This window comes from Pristiophorus japonicus, chromosome 4, assembly GCF_044704955.1.
Source record: "Pristiophorus japonicus isolate sPriJap1 chromosome 4, sPriJap1.hap1, whole genome shotgun sequence".
Classification (NCBI taxonomy): domain Eukaryota; kingdom Metazoa; phylum Chordata; class Chondrichthyes; family Pristiophoridae; genus Pristiophorus; species Pristiophorus japonicus.
Window position 1 is genome coordinate 182900110 of NC_091980.1, and position 16726 is coordinate 182916835.

At 46.8% G+C, this 16726-nt stretch overlaps 1 protein-coding gene across 1 annotated transcript in view; it reads right to left on the reverse strand.

Moving 5' to 3' along the window:
• LOC139262730 (peroxisomal N(1)-acetyl-spermine/spermidine oxidase-like) overlaps positions 1-16726 on the reverse strand; it is a 44371-nt gene that overhangs the window by 14984 nt on the left and 12661 nt on the right. Inside the window, exons 4-5 of the mRNA XM_070877881.1 lie at positions 14647-14840; positions 12611-12863 (exon numbers count right to left, since the gene is read on the reverse strand). Of these exons, the coding sequence (XP_070733982.1) occupies positions 12611-12863; positions 14647-14840 (447 nt within the window). The remainder of the gene's footprint in view (positions 1-12610; positions 12864-14646; positions 14841-16726) is intronic.

Consider the following 16726-nt stretch of genomic DNA (forward strand, 5'->3'; position numbering starts at 1 on the left):
GCCAAGTCCATGGCACCATGGGTGGCTCTGCTGCACAGGAGGGCAGGAAAAAGAGTGGGAGAGCTATAGTGGTAGGGCAGTCTATTGTAAGGGAAATAGATAGGCGTTTCTGCGGCCGCAATCGAGACTCCAGGATGGTATGTTGCCTCCCTGGTGCAAGGGTCAAGGATGTCTTGGAGTGGCTGCAGGGCATTTTGGAGGGGGAGGGTGATCAGCCGGTTGTTGTGGTGCATATAGGTACCAATGATATAGGTAAAAAATGAGATGAGTTCCTACAAGCTGAATTTAGGGACCTGGGAGTTAAATTAAAAAGTAGGACCTCAAAGAATTGCTACCAGTGCCACGTGCTAGCCAGAGTAGAAATAGCAGGAGAGTTAAGATGAATACGTGGCTTGAGGAATCGTGCAAGAGGGAGGGATTCAAATTCCTGGGACATTGGAACCGGTTCTGGGGGAGGTGGGACCAGTACAAACCGGACGGTCTGCACCTGGGCAGGATCGGAACCAATGTTCTGGGGCGATTGTTTGCAAGTGCTGTTTGGGAGGGTTTAAACTAATACGGCAGGGGGATGGGAATCTATGCAGGGAGACAGATGGAAGTAAAATGGGGGCAGAAACAAAAGGTAGAAAGGAGATAAGGAAAGTTGGGGAGCAGAGAAATCAAAGGCAAAAATCAAAAAGGGCCACATTACATCATAATTCTAAAAGGAAAAAGAGTGTTAAAAAAAACAAGCCTGAAGGCTCTGTGTCTCAAAGCAAGGAGCATTCGTAATAAGGTAATTGAATTAACTGTGCAGATAGCTGTTTACGGATATGATATAATTGGGATTAGGGAGACATGGCTCCAGAGTGACCAAAGCTGGGAAATCAACATCCAGGGGTATTCAATATTCAGGAAGGTAGACAGAAAGGAAAAGGAGGTGTGGTAGCATTGCTGGTTAAAGAGGAGATTAACGTAATAGTAAGGAAGGACATTAGCTTGGATGATGTGGAATCTGTATGGGTGGAGCTATGGAACACCAAAGGGCAGAAAACACTAGTGGGAGTTGTGTACAGACCACCAAACAGTGGTAGTGAGGTTGGGGATGGCATCAAACAGGAAATTAGGGATGCATGCAATAAAGGTACAGCAGTTATCATGGGTGACTTTAATCTGAATATAGATTGGGCTAACCAAACTGGCAGCAATACGGTGGGGGAGGATTTCCCGGAGTGTATAAGGGATATGTCGAGGAACCAACTACAGAGCAGGCCATCCTACACTGAGTTTTGTATAATGAGAGAGGATTAATTGGCAATCTTGTTGTGCGAGGCCCCTTGGCGAAGAGTGACCATAATATGGTAGAATTATTCATTAAGCTGAAAAGTGACACAGTTAATTCAGAGACTAGGGTCCTGAACCTAAAGAAAGGTAACTTCGATGGTATGTGATGTGAATTGGCTAGGATAGACTGACAAATGTTACTAAAAGGGTTGGTGGTGGATAGGCAATGGCAGACATTAAAAGATCACATGGATGAACTTCAACAATTGTACATCTCTGTCTGACATAAAAATAAAACGGGGAAGGGGGCTCCACCGTGGCTAACAAGGGAAATTAAGGATAGTGTTAAATCCAAGGAAGAGGCATATAAATTGGCCAGAAAAAGCAACAAACCTGAGGACTGAGAGAAATTTAGAATTCAGCAGAGGAGGACAAGGCGTTTAATTAGGAGGGGGAAAATAGAATATGAGAGTAAGCTTGCAGGGAACATAAAAACTGACTGCAAAAGCTTCTATAGATATGTGAAGAGAAAAAGATTAGTGAAGACAAATGTAGGTCCCTTGCAGTCAGAATCAGGTGAATTTATAATGGGGAACAAGGAACTGGCAGACCAATTGAACAAATACTTTGGTTCTGTCTTTACTGAGGAAAACACAAATAACCTTTCGGAAATACTAGGGGACCGAGGATCTTGCGAGAAGGAGGAACTGAAGGAAATCCTTATTCGTCAGGAAATTGTGTTGGGGTAATTGATAGGATTGAAGGCCGATAAATTCGCAGGGCCTGATAGTCTGCATTCCAGAGTACTTAAGGAAGTGGCCCTAGAAATAGTGGATGCATTGGTGATCATTTTCCAGCATTCTATAGATTCTGGATCAGTTCCTATCGATTGCAGGGTAGCTAATGTAACCGCACTTTTTAAAAAAGGAGGGAGAGAGAAAATAGGGAATTATAGACCGGTCAGCCTGACATCGGTAGTGGGGAAAATGTTGGAATCAATTATTAAAGATGTTATAGCAGCGCATTTGGAAAGCAGTGACAGGATCGGTCCACGTCAGCATGGATTTATGAAAGGGAAATCATGCTTGACAAATCTTCGAGTTTTTTGAGGATGTAACGAGCAGAGTGGACAAGGGAGAACCAGTGGATGTGGTGTATTTGGACTTTCAAAAGGCTTTTGACAAAGTCCCACACAACAGATTAGTGTGCAAAATTAAAGCACATGGTATTGGGGGTAATGTATTGACGTGGATCGAGAACTGGTTGGCAGGCAGAAAGCAAAGAGTAGGAATAAACGGGTCCTTTTCAGAATGGCAGGCAGTGACTAGTGGGGTACCGCAAGGTTCAGTGCTAGACCCCCAGCTATTTACAATATACATTAATGATTTAGATGAAGGAATTGAATGTAATATCTCCAAGTTTGCAGATGACACTAAGCTGGGTGGCAGTGTGAGCTGTGAGGAGGATGCTAAGAGACTACAGGGTGACTTGGACAGGTTAGGTGAGTGGACAAATGCATGGCAGATGCAATATAATGTGGATAAATGTGAGGTTATCCACTTTGGTGGCAAAAACAGGGAGGCAGAATATTATCTGAATGGTGATAGATTAGGAAAAGGGGAGGTGCAATGAGATCTGGGTGTCATGGTACATCAGTCATTGAAAGTTGGCATGCAGGTACAGCAGGCGGTGAAGAAGGCAAATGGCATGTTGGCCTTAATAGCGAGAGCATTTGAGTATAGGAGCAGGGAGGTCTTACCGCAGTTGTACAGGGCCTTGGTGAGGCCACACTTTGAATATTATGTACAGTTTTGGTCTCCTAATCTGAGGAAGGACATTCTTGCTTTTGAGGGAGTGCAGTGAAGGTTCACCAGACTGATTCCCAGGATGGCAGGACTGACATATGAAGAAAGACTGGATCGATTAGGCTTATATTCACTGAAATTTAGAAGAATGAGAGGGGCTCTCATTGAAACATATAAATTCTGATGGGATTGGACAGGTTAGATGCAGGAAGAATGTTCCTGTTGTTGGGGAATTCCAGAACTAGAGGTCACAGTCTAAAGATAAGGGGTAAGCCATTTAGCTCCGATATGAGGAGAAACTTCTTCACTCAAAGAATTGTGAACCTGTGGAATTCTCTACCACAGAAAGTTGTTTGCCAGTTCGTTAGATATATTCAAAGGGAGTTAGATGTGGCCCTTACGGCTAAAAGGATCAAAGGGTATGGAGAAAAAGCAGGAATGGGATACTGAAGTTGAATGATCAGCCATGATCATATTGAATGGTGGTGCAGGCTCGATGGGCCGAATGGCCTACTCCTGCACCTATTTTCTATGTTTCTATGTTTACTGCTGAATACGAATGGAAATTAAAAGGGAACAAGGCACATGTTGACTGCATATCCTTAACCTTTACTTCAGAACGAAACTTTTTAAAAGAAGTGTTCTATCTCATTGAAACTTCCAGAAGCACTGGGACTTAACTTGTCGAAGAATTAATACAAAAGCAAAATACTGCGGATGCTAGGAATCTGAAATAAAAACAGAAAAAGCTGGAAACAGTCAGCAAGTCAGGCAGCATCTGACTCCCATAGCTACATTGGCAACTCTTCCTCCCACCCTGCATCCTGTAAGGACTCTATTCTATTTTCCCAGTTTCTCCATCTCCGTCATAGCTGTTCTGATGATGCCACCTTCCATACGTGCACATGATATATCTGACATTTTCCTCGACCGAGGATTCCCCTCTACTATGGTTAACAGGGCCCTTGACCGTGTCCATTCCATTTCCTCCACTTCTGCTCTCACCCCTTCCCCTCCCTCCCAGAACCTCAATAGGGTTCCCTTTGTCCTCAACTTCCCCCAATAAGGCTCCACATTCAACAGATCATCCTTTGCCACCTCCAGCATGATCCCACCACCAAACACATCTTCCCCTCCCATCCCCTTTCAGCATTCCGAAGGGACTGCTCCTTCCACTACACACTGGTCCACTCCTCAATCACCCCAAACATCCTTCCCAACTCACCTTCCCGTGCAAGCACAGGAGATGCCATACCGACCCTTGTCTTCTTCTTCATCTTAGGCAATCCCCGGTGTCGAGGATGACTTGCTTCCACACTAAAATGAGTTCTAAGGTGACTGATGCCAGGCCCCGAACTTCATTTTAAAGGGTGGAAGATGCCTGTGCATGAATTCTTTTAACGTGGGGTGGCCGTTGCACACCAGCTACCACACGGACTTTACAGAACAAGGTCTTGGTCTAATGACAAGGGGATCCAAGACGATTGGGGACCGGGCTCTGTTGCATGGGACTAGCACGTACACACACATATTCCTACTGACCCCCTCCTTCCCTCCCTCAGGTCCTCTCTCCCTGGTTTTCAGAGACTGCAGTGTAGGTGAGCGCATTGATCTTGGAGCAGCTTGCCCTAGTGTCAACCCTCTCCAGGTATCTCAAAGCCCCATGGTTCTCATGTCAATCCTCTACAGGTATCTCAAAGCCCCATGGTCCTAGTATCAACCCTCTCCAGATATCTCAAAGCCCCATGGTCCTAGTGTCAACCCTCTCCAGGTATCTCAAAGTCCCATGGTCCTAGTGTCAATCCTATCCAGATATCTCAAAGCCCCATGGTCCTAGTGTCAACCCTCTCCAGGTACCTCAAAGCCCCATGGTTCTTGTATCGATCCTCTCTAGATATCTCAAAGCCCCATGGTCCAAGTGTCAACCCTCTCCAGGTATCTCAAAGCCCCATGGTCCGAGTGTCAACCCTCTCCAGGTATCTCGGGTATCCTGCCACATGGACAGTGCATTACATCAAGTGTACGTCATCATCATCATCATCATAGGCAGTCCCTCGGAATCGAGGAAGACTTGCTTCCACTCTTACAGTGAGTCCTGGGGTGGCTGAACAGCCCAATACAAGAGCCACAGTCCCTGCCATAGCTGGGACAGACAGTCGTTGAGGGTAAGGGAGGATGGGACAGGTTTGCCGCGCATTCCTTCCGCTGCCCACGCTTGTTTTATGCATGCACTCGGCGATGAGACTTGAGACGCTCAGCGCCCTCCCGGATGCATTTCCTCCACTCAGGGCGGTCTTTGGCCAGGGACTCCCAGGTGTCGATGGGGATGCCGCACTTCATTAGGGAGGCTTTTGAGGGTGTCTCTGTAACGTTTCCTCTGTCCACCCTTGGTTCGTTTGCCATGAAGGAGTTCTGAGTAGAGAACTTGCTTTGGGAGTCTCGTGTCCGAAATGCAGACAACATGGCCTGCCCAGCGGAGCTCATCAAGTGTGGTCAGTGCTTCAATGCTGGGGATGTTGGCCTGGTCGAGGACGCTAACGTTGGTGTGTCTGTCCTCCCAGGGGATTTGTAGGATCTTGCGGAGGCATCGTTGATGGTATTTCTCCAGCAACTTGAGGTGCCTACTGTACATGATCCATGCCTCTGAGCCATACAGGAGGACGGGTATTACTATGGCCCTGTAGACCATGAGCTTGGTAGTAGATTTGAGGGCCTGGTCTTTGAACACTCTTTTCCTCAGGTGGCCAAAGGCTGCACTGGCACACTGGAGGCAGTGTTGAATCTCCTCATCAATGTCTGCTTTTGTTGAAAAGAGGCTCCCGAGGTATGGGAAATGGTCCATGTTGTCCAGGGCCGCGCCGTGGATCTTGATGACGGGGGCAGTGCTGTATGGCGAGGACAGGCTGGTGGAGGACCTTTGTCTTATGGATGTTTAGCGTAAGGCAAATGCTTTCGTATGCCTCAGTAAATACGTCGACTATATCCTGGAGTTCAGCCTCTGAGTGTGCGCAGACGCAGGCGTCGTCCGCGTACTGTAGCTTGACGACAGAGGTTGGGGTGATCTTGAACCTGGCCTGGAGGCGGCGAAGGTTATACAGCTTCCCACTGGTTCTGTAGTTTAGTTCCACTCCAGCGGGGAGCTTGTTGACTGTGAGGTGGAGCATGGCAGCGAGGAAGATTGAGAAGAGGATTGGAGCGATGATGCAGCCCTATTTGACCCCGGTCCGGATGTGGATTGGGTCTGTGATGGATCCATTGGTAAGGATCACGACCTGCATCTCGTTGTGGAGCAGGCGAAGGATGTTGACGTACTTTTGGGGGCATCCGAGACGGAGGAGGATGCTCCATAGACTCTCGCGGTTGACAGTGTCAAAGGCCTTTGTAAGGTCGAAGAAGGCCATGTATAAGGGCTGGCGCTGCTCCCTGCATTTTTCCTGCAGCTGTCGTGCTGCAAAGATCATGTCCGTTGTGCCTGGGGACAAAATCCGCACTGTGACTCCAGGAGGAACTCCTTGGCCACAGGAAGAAGACGGTTAAGGAGAACTCTAGCGACAACATTCCCAGTGGCTGATAGCAGGGAGATTCCTCTGTAGTTGTCGCAGTCGGACTTGTCCCCTTTTTTAAAGATGGTCACAATCACTGCATCTCTGAGATCTCCCGGCATGCTCTCCTCTCTCTAGCTGAGACAGATGAAGTCATGTATCCGCGCCAACAGCGCCTCTCCGCCATACTTTAGCGCCTCAGCAGGGATTCCATCCGCTCCCGTAACCTTGTTGTTCTTGAGCTGTCTTATGGCTTTTCCTACCTCGTGCAGTGTTGGGGTCTCACTGAGGTGGTGGTGGGTAGCATGCTGCGGGATGGAGTCAAGAACACTTGAGTCAAAGGCAGAGTTTCAATTGAGGAGATCTTCGAAGTGCTCCTTCCAGCGGGCTCTAACTGCCTTGGTGTTCTTGATGAGTGTTTCCCCGTTCTTGGCCATCAGTGGGGTGGGGTTCGGACCTTAGGTGGCCTTGACTGCTATGAAGAATCCTCGCACATCATGGCTGTTGGCTAGTTGTTGTATCTGCTGTGCTTTCTCCATCCACCAGCTGTTCTTTAGGTCCCAGATTTTTTTGTTGGACCTCAGCCTTGAGCCACCTATAATATTGCTTTGCTGTTCCAGAGTTGGGTTGTTGCTTGAGGCTCAGAAATGCTCTGCGCTTGCGATCTAATAGTTCTTGGATCTCCTGATTATTCTCATCAAACCAGTCCTGGTGTTTTCTGGTTGGGTGACCAAGTGTCTCTTCGCAGGCACTGGTTATGGAGGCCTGGAGGGCAGACCAAGCGCTGTGGGCATTGAGCATCTCAGGGTCATCAAGGCACACCAGGTTAGCTGTGAGGCACTGGCTGTATAGAGTTCTCTTAGGTGGGTATTTAAGTGACCCAGCATTGACTTTTTTGCGGCACTGCTTCTGCTGTCCCCTCTGCTTTGGGGCTATGTTAATGTCGATGATGGATCGGATTAGGCAGTGGTCCGTCCAGCAGTCGTCAGCTCCTGTCGTGGCGCGGGTAATGCGCACATCCTTGCAATCCCTGGCTCGGACGATGACATAGTCGAGCAGGTGCCAGTGTTTGGAGCGAGGATGTTGCCACGATGCCTTTTATTTGTCCCTCTGGCGGAACAGGGTGTTGGTGATGAGAAGTTCATGTTCTAGACATTTTGTCAGGAGTAGGGTACCGCTGGAGTTGGCTTTCGCTACCCCCTCTCTGCCAATCTTGCCTCCCCAGAGGGCTGTGTCTTTGCTTACCCTGGTGTTGAAGTCACCGAGGAGGATCAGTGTGTCGCCCGTGGGGATGAGGGACAGGGATGTTTTAAGGTTGGAATAAGAACACTCTTTGGTCTCATCTGTTGCATCGAGTGTTGGGGCGTGTGCACTGATGACTGTGGACCATTGGTTCTGGGATAGGGTGAGTCAAAGAGTCATGAGACGTTCGTTAACCCCGCAAGGGGAGTCTTTGAGGCAGTCGACCAGCTCATTTTTGATGGCGAAGCCGACTCTGTGAAGGCGGTGTTCTTCCTCTGGTTTCCCTTTCCAGAAAAAGGTGTAACCTCCACCTTGTTCCTTGAGCTGGCCTTCCCCTGCCCGCCGGGTCTCGCTTAGGGCAGTGATGTCGATGCCAAAGTGTCTAAGTTCCCGGGCAACTATGGCGGTGCGGTGTTCCGGCCTGTCGCTGTTGGAGTTGTTCATGAGGGTCCCAATGTTCCAGGTCCTGAACTTCATGTTAACGGAGTGGAAGATGCCTGTGTGTGAGTTCTTTTAACATGGGTTGGCCGTTGCACACTGGCCACCACACGGGCTTAGCTGAGCAAAGTCTTGGTCCAGTGGCAAGGGGGTCCAAGACGACTGGAGACCAGGCACTGCTGTATGAGCCTAATTGCCTATAGCAAGATGTTGGCTGCAAGCTCGGCGCCAAGTAGCGCCCTTGATGGTAGGTGGCCCGAGGCTTGGTTGGGGGCAGGCATTGGGAAGGTCAGTTGTCCACTGGGGTTCTGAGTGGGAGGTCAGCAAGGAGTGGGAGGGTGGAAGAGTTATAGCCATGATGCTCACCAGTAGAAGAGGTCAGGTCATCAGTGGGGAAGGAGAGGTCCAGCCGTCGACGAGCAGAGGCCCGATCGCCGCTGGAGGGATGAAGGCCTGCCACTGGAGGGATGAAAACCCACCGCTGAAGGTGGGAGTGATGTCCCGGTCGACTGGTTGGAGGCTCACCTGCTCGCCGGGCGTCATCATGAGTAACCTGGTTTCAAATGACTGAAAATGATGCTAATAAAACACACCAAACTATTTTCTAGCAAGATTGGGGTACAGTATTCAATTCCATAGTAAAAATTTTTTAAAGAAAATAATTCTTGAAAGTTCCTCCACATTGTTCAAAAAATGTGTTTTAGTACTCCTAGAAAGAAGTGGAGTGCTAAATCATGCGCTCCATTTCCTTCTTGGAAGCTAACGGGGCGGACGCCTCAGCAGTGCTGCACATTGGGCCGTGCAGTGCTGCTACGTCCAATGGGCCCTTCCCTCACTTCAAGGGAAATGCCCACGCTGCAGGCTCTGCAATGAAAAAAGGGACCTAGCTGGACCATCGAGGGAGCGGGGGTGCTGCGCGATCAGCCTGACACTGAAGCAGAGAGCCGGGCTGAGCAATCGTGGCCAGGAACCCGCGAAGAAAATGGAGCAGCATTGCGTAAAGCAAGGTAAGTATTTTTTTTATTTACCTCTGCCACCTCGCCTTTAATTATCGCCCCGGTAACGACCATCCGTCCGATCGACGCTTCCTGCAGCTGCCGGTGTTTTCGCCCGGCACTGCTGGAAGGGGCAAAAGTGAATTTCGGGGCCAAACGCTAACGGGATGATACGCGCGGTGATGACTGGAGTTGTCAGCGCCACACCCGGTTGGTAATGTATTTGTGACCTGTTAGTGCCCTCGGGGGCACAAATACATTGAATTTCGCCCACTTTGTGTTTACTGTACGAGAACACCTAATTCACCCTGAACAGCAACATTTAATATTGGCCGAGAAATCCCGGTTGGCTGCTTCCCGCGGGCGATCGATTGAAATAGGGAACAAAGATGCGCACTTTCCAGAATCTGCTGCGCCCACGCGAGTTCCCGGTCCTGAGGCCTCCCCTGACTGCGCATCGGAACGCGTGCACGTTGGGACATCCGTAAATTGGAACTGCAGTCACATGGCTCTGGGCAGCCAATCAAGGTAAAGTATTTTCTCAATCATAATAATGGGAACTCCCCTCCGTAAGTTGGAGTTCCCATTATTATGATTGAGAAACCCCTCCAAACATCCAAAACACTAATAAAAAATGGAAAAAATATATTTAACATTCATTTAAATTAAAGTTATTTATGTCTTATAAAAAAAAATATTTTTCCGATTTTTTAAAAAGTTTTTTTAATTATGGTTTAAAATAAACTTACCATAGTGGGGAGGGTTTTTAACAATAAAATGTGTTTTTAAAATTTTATTTTATTATGCTTTTGTGTGTTTTAAAACTCTTACACCTGTAAAAGTAGGCTATGCACCTGCTTTTATGAGTTTTCAGGACATTTGCTGGGCAAGATATGGGTCAATACCGCAATCTTGCCCTTGTAAATGTTCTCGCTCCTGAGGGTCTGTCAAGCTGCTTGACAGACCGGAAAAGCCAGTTTTCAGCGCATGCGGATTGTGCGCTGAAAACCGGCTTTTGCGATGCCTTCCCGTGTCCGTACACACTCCGTATGGACCCGGGAGGCCGGAATTTCTGGGCCAATATCTCATCATTTAAAAAAATATTCAGTTTTTCCATTCTTCCTATTAAAGTGAATAACCTCACATTTCCCCACATTATACTCCATTTGCCACCTTATTGCCCACTCACTTAACTTGTCTATATCCCTTTGCAAGCGTTCTGTGTCCTCCTCACAGCTTATTTTTCCATCTAGCTTTGTATTGTCAGCAAACTTGGATACATTACACTTGGTCTCTTCATCTAAGTCATTAATATAGATTGTAAATAGCTGAGGCCCCAACACTGATCCTTGCGGCACCCCCACTAGTTACAGCCTGCCAACCGGAAAATGACCCGTTTATCCCTACTCTCTGTTTTCTGTCTGTTAATCAATCCTCTGTCCATGATAATATATTCTTCTTCTTCTTCTTAGGCAGTCCCTTGGAATCGAGGATGACTTGCTTCCACAGTAACATAAGTTCTACGATGGCTGATGAGTCCAAAGCGAGACCTACAGACTCTGTCACAGGTGGGGCAGGTGGTGGTTGGAGGGACGGATGGGTGGAGTGCTTGGTTTGTCGTACGCTCATTCCGCTGTTTGTACTTGGCAACCGTGTGCTCCCGACGAAAAGATTCAAAATGTTCGGCGCCTTTTCGAATGCTTCTTCTCCACTTTGAGCGGTCACGGGCCAGGGATTCCCAAAAGTCGGTGGGGATGTTACATTTTTTCAGGGAGGCTTTGAGGGTGGCCTTGAAGCATTTTCTCTGCCCTCCTGGTGCAGAGAATAATATATTACCCCCAACCCCATGAGCCCTTATCTTTTGTAACAACCTTTTATATAACACCTTATCGAATGCCTTTTGGAACTCAAATATACTACACCCAGTAGTTCCCCTTTATCTACCCTGCTAGTTACATCCTCCAATAACTCTAGTAAATTTGTTAAACACGATTTCCCTTTCATAAAACCATGTTGACTCTGCCTAATTATGTTATGATTTTCTAAATGCCCTGTTACCACTTCCTTTATAATGGATTCCAGCATTTTCCTGACAACTGAAGTCAGGTTTACTGGCCTGTAGTTCCCTATTTTCTCTTTCCTTTCTTTCTTGAATAGCGGGATTACATTTGCTACCTTCCAATCCATTCTAGAATCGAGGGAATTTTGGAAGATCTCAACCAATGCATCCACTATCTCGGCAGCTACCTCTTTTAGAACCCTGAAACATCACTTTTCTCTTAATTGATAAATGCTTGTGTTATTGTGCCATTGAGAGGATCGTTAATTTTGTACAAATGTTTAGGTAGCAGGATAGTGACTGATTGGAGAATCGAGGTGAACCCAAACTTTAGAAAATTTGACTTAGATACATGGGGCTTGAAATTGTGTGGTGCCTCGTTTGGGGCGATAACTTTTGTGGGAGCACAGATGTATCGCTGGGCGCTGCACAATTCCAGCGGATGTGAACTTCCGGTTTAGCGCTCCAGGAGGGGAGCACTAATCAAGCGCGAAACGGAGAAAGGGGGACAGCAGCGGCAGAGTACAGCACAATGTCCCGTGCAGGGCTGCCGGAATCACAGGCTCCTTCCCTCCCTTAAAGGGAAGTGATAATGGTGAGGTAGTTTGAAGATAAGGTTGGGAATGGTGGGCGTCGGCACCTGCGATCTGCGAAGAACAGCCCCAAGCACTCTGAGAGAGTGCAGAGCTGATCAATCACGGGATGGAAAAAATTCAAAAAGCAGCACAGTGGATGAAAAAAATATTTTGGCCTGCCTGGCCACCAATGCCTTTAATTGTCCCTCCCCAAGCGGCTGGCCGAGCTCACAACGCCTCCTGCAGCTGCCGTTGTTGACTCCCGGCGATGCTGCAGGGAGCGGAAATGAATTTGTGATCCGGGAGCGATAACGGGGTGCTGCGCACTGGATAAATCACGATCTCCGGAGTGCAGGAGATTAGGACAGTGAGGTGTAGCGCCAGCACTAACCCGCCATGTAAGTTCGTGGGCATCGGTACTTTCACCGCACCCATTACACCATTAGCACCCCATTATCGTGCCCCCCCCCCCCCCCCCGAGGCACTAACGGGAGGCGCAAAGGCCAATTTCTCCCTCATGGTTTAATCCTGTACCCACTCATTGCTCTAAATACAATGCATAGCACTTCATTGACATGCTCACGGTGATTCTGCTTGGTGTAGTACACATTTGAATTTCAAATTAATATGTAAAGACATTTCTGAGAAACATATTATGGTGCTATATAGACGTAAGGCTTCTTTTTAGTACCTTTCTGTTGGTCTGAACACATAGAAAGCAGGAACACGCCTCCACCACTCGACCAGGTTGGGTTTCTGACCAGACAGTGGGGACTCATCCTCCCAAACCAATCCAATTATGTCTACATTTTCACCCCAAAACGGGGCCTCATACTCCAGGTAAATCTTATTCATTGTACCAAAGCCCATGTTTTGAATAGCATGCAAATACTGCTCAGGAAGCCTTGGCCAGAACAGCGACTGACTATTTGCCTTTAGACAGCCTGTAAATTAAAGTAAAAATAAATTATATTTTAAACATTTTTTTCTATTGTATTTATTTGACTCTACTGTGGTTATAAATTAACTCTTGTACTAATGGCAGGTCCAGGGAATGTTTATCACCCTCGTCCGATTGGTATTGTTAGTTTTTTGCTCACACACAATGCTACTGAAAGCAATGCCTAATATTACGATGGTAAAGCTAGCTGACTATCAAAAATAGGTTTAGTACTATGATATTAACCCCAAACCATTAAGGAATTTACCAGTATGCACCCCACATTTACCAGTATGCTCCCCACATTTACCCATATGCTCCCCATATTTACCAGTATGCACCCTATCATTCTTTTGTTATTACCTGTATCGTCTCTGCTTCCCTATCCTCATTCATTTTAATTTTAATTTTACTATTTTTTTCTAACAAATGTATTTTATTCTTTATTTTCTATTTTTTAAGTTTATAATTTTTAACCCCACCTTCAACTTGCGTTGCCTGACTCATATGGTCCATTTTGGAGATGGGAACAAATTTAAAAACTGCCATTTGATTCACTAAAATGTGCTTCCAAAATTTTTGCAGACAATTAAGTTCCCTCCCCCCACCCCCTTTTTCAAACAGGAAAGGCCATCAATGGATGATTAAACACATCAGTGGCCCTAGAAGGATACAGTTGGACGAGGAAACTTGTTCTGTAAACCAAGGGGTTTTGTCCATCTCATGTGAGAGGAAAGAAAGGATTAGACACCTGTTGCCCCTTTCTATGATTATCATCAACAATTGTCATTGAACCTGAGATGGCCAGCACAACTTGGGAACAGAACAATCCCTGCCAACATGATGAGGAAGTAATGAGGATTACATTTTCTTTCTTTCTGGGAGCTACAACTAAATGTACATGAATCATTACACATCTGGCAGATTCAACCCTAGCCCAGTTAACAAGCATGAGCTTCAATCCTACACCTTGGTCAAGTACACTAAAATGCCACCCCAATATTTTCAGGGTGACGTTTGATATTCATTAAGGTAAATGGTGTTATTGCCAAAGAATGGTCATCCCTTTCTCCCACAGGCTGATGCTTTTAAAACCTAAGTATACCTTATGATTTAACTGGTGTTCACTTTGTACGTCTAGCTTTACAAATGTGCCGACTGATGCAGAGTACTCTATTTCTCTAGCTGATGGCCACATGTTGCACTATTCACATGCGACCTGCCAGGTTTCCCACCGGTAGTGTGCGTTCATGAAATAGGCCCGCTACTCTTTTGAACTTTGTCGGTGTCCTGAACTGTGAACCTTCTGCTAAGTTCCTTATTAAGAGCTTTTCCACTTTGGGTGAAGGGTGCTATTTAAATGCACATAGTATTATAATGCAGAGACCACTAGTCCTAAGAAATTGGTTCAGCAGCTTTTAAACTTGGCTTCACATTTGCTTGGAGTTGTACAGTCTGAGATGGCCTCCAGGCAGCGAATTTGCATCCCTTCATTTCAGAGTGTAGACAAGTCAGCTTGGGATCTATCCCTGATATTATACTGCTAGCTCCAGGGCAATGTTCACCCAAAATATTTTGCATCGACACAAAAGTGCCACCATTAAGGTCATTAATCTACTACATATGTGAGACCAACCAGCAGGATCCCATCAGAATGAAGCTCATGGTCCAATTATACGATTGGCAATGGCAGAGACATGTCCTGTAGAAGTTACTGTGGTTCAGTTTTGTGAAATATTAACAACTCACTCGTAGTAGACATCTAGATGTACTATTATAATAGTTACCTAGTGAAATGGTCACAATGACGTGATCAGCAAGAATGTGCTCTCCATCTTCACACACCACTCTGACTGGATAGTGTGAGCCGTTTTCCGATTCAAAATTTCCATTCCACAGGATCTGTTTGACAGGCTTCTCCAGCAGCAACTTGTCCCTCGGGATATCATCCAGCAATTTCTGTAGTAAGCTGGGGAATAACCTGGAATGATACAGTATTTTGTCACTGAAGTGGAATTAGGAACCTAATACAAACCTATGCAAAGAAAGGTGGGAAAAACCCATCAAGCTCATTCCATCCAGGCACGATGAATCCAAGTGTGCCACTTTAGCCACTTTGTAACCGTGCAATTTCCTTGGGGAAGACTAAAAAAAAGTGGCCAATTTAACAAAGTCTGGGAAATATTTTTCAATTCCGCCCCTTCCCCTCAACGCCCCCCTTCCGATCACTTCACAAGGCAGGCTCTGGGAGACAGCAATAGCACATTTCTCATCATTAACCCAGCTACTAATAACCTACTTTCGATAATTGGAAATATCCTCCACTCAAGAAGTTGTCAAGTTCACTTTAAAAGGACTGCACTTAATCCGTGTCCCACCACATGTTTTTGCAGTCGAGTCCTACCATCCCTATCCACCTCAAATAACCTATCCAAGCAGACTTAATTACTTTAAAAAACCTCAAAAGCCTGTGTTTCTTTTAAGTCCTAGTTCTTGGAGCCTCCCCTCATAACGAAGAGCTCTGAGTTTGTTAGTATTCCTCTGCACCTTCTCCAGCTGTTTGGCATCCTTCACGAAGGAGCACACAAAAACATTGAGATCCAAGCCCTGAGAAGAATATTTATCAAAGGCACCAGATGAATCCTTAACCCTTCACCTTAACTCCTCGTCAAGGAACTTTCTGGGTTTGCACACCAGCTTATGCTTAGGAGTGAATGGTGCCCAAATTTGGCTTGCTAAACTGGTTTCGGTCAATCAGTTCAGATGATATTAGCATTTACATTCCCAACCTCCCATCAGGATCCTCACAAACTACTGAGTAAAGGAACTAGTTTTCTTGCCAGTTACGAAAGACGTCAGACAACAAAGTCAATGAACTAACAATTGTTTATTAACCTTAGAATCATAGTTAGCAGCATATAAGCATTGAATATGTAAATAATTAGTAGGTTGGGTTAACTGACAAAATAACTAAGATGTTACCAAGGCAGTTCAGCTTTGTCACAGTAATTCAGCAAAAATGGTTTGGCGATTATAAATTTACAGTTGCGATTGATGTACATTAGTGAGATTAATTTATCATATATTCCTTAGATAGTTGACCAGCTAACAATATTAGATAGCCAGTCTATTTCAGTCTATATAAGGTGTGGCCCCCCCCCCCCCCCGACCTGCGAGAGAACACCTCTTCAGGTCGGGCTATAAAAGAGCTGGAACGGCGGGCCCTGGAACATCATGGCCCCCCCCCCCCGACCTGCGAGAGAACACCTCCGCAGGTCGGGCTATAAAAGAGCTGGAGCGACATACTACAACTTCCAACACGAGCTGCTACAAGTGTGCGATGATTTCGAGGTGGGCGATTGGGTGATGTCATCAAAACTCAGGTCGCCGTTTGGAGCGTGGGCAGGAATATCGGCGGGCCCTGGTACAGCGGAGGAGCGGGAAGGTTGGGTCGATGAGCGGCGAGAGATCATGGTGGAGGTGCAGTGAGTGATTGAAGTGGAGGAGCGATGAGAGATCATGGCTGAGATTCGGTGAGTGATTGTGGCGGAGGTTCGACGAATGTTTGATGTGGCGGTGCGGTGAGAGATTGTGGCGGAGGAGCGCCAAATGTTTGTGGCAGAGGAGCAGTGAGAGATTTTGGTGGCGGAGCAGTGAGAGATCGTGGCGGAGGAACGATGAGAGATCGTGGCGGAGATGCGACGAATGTTTGTGGTGGAGGAACGGCAAGAGATCGTGGTGGAGGTGCGGCAAATGAGGGTAAGGGGCCCAGTGCAGCCGAGGGCCCAGAGGCAGCACGGGCCAGCCCACACTGTGATATGTGTGTGCACTAGGTCCGTGCAGCAGACCAGGTCTCCAGTCGTCCTG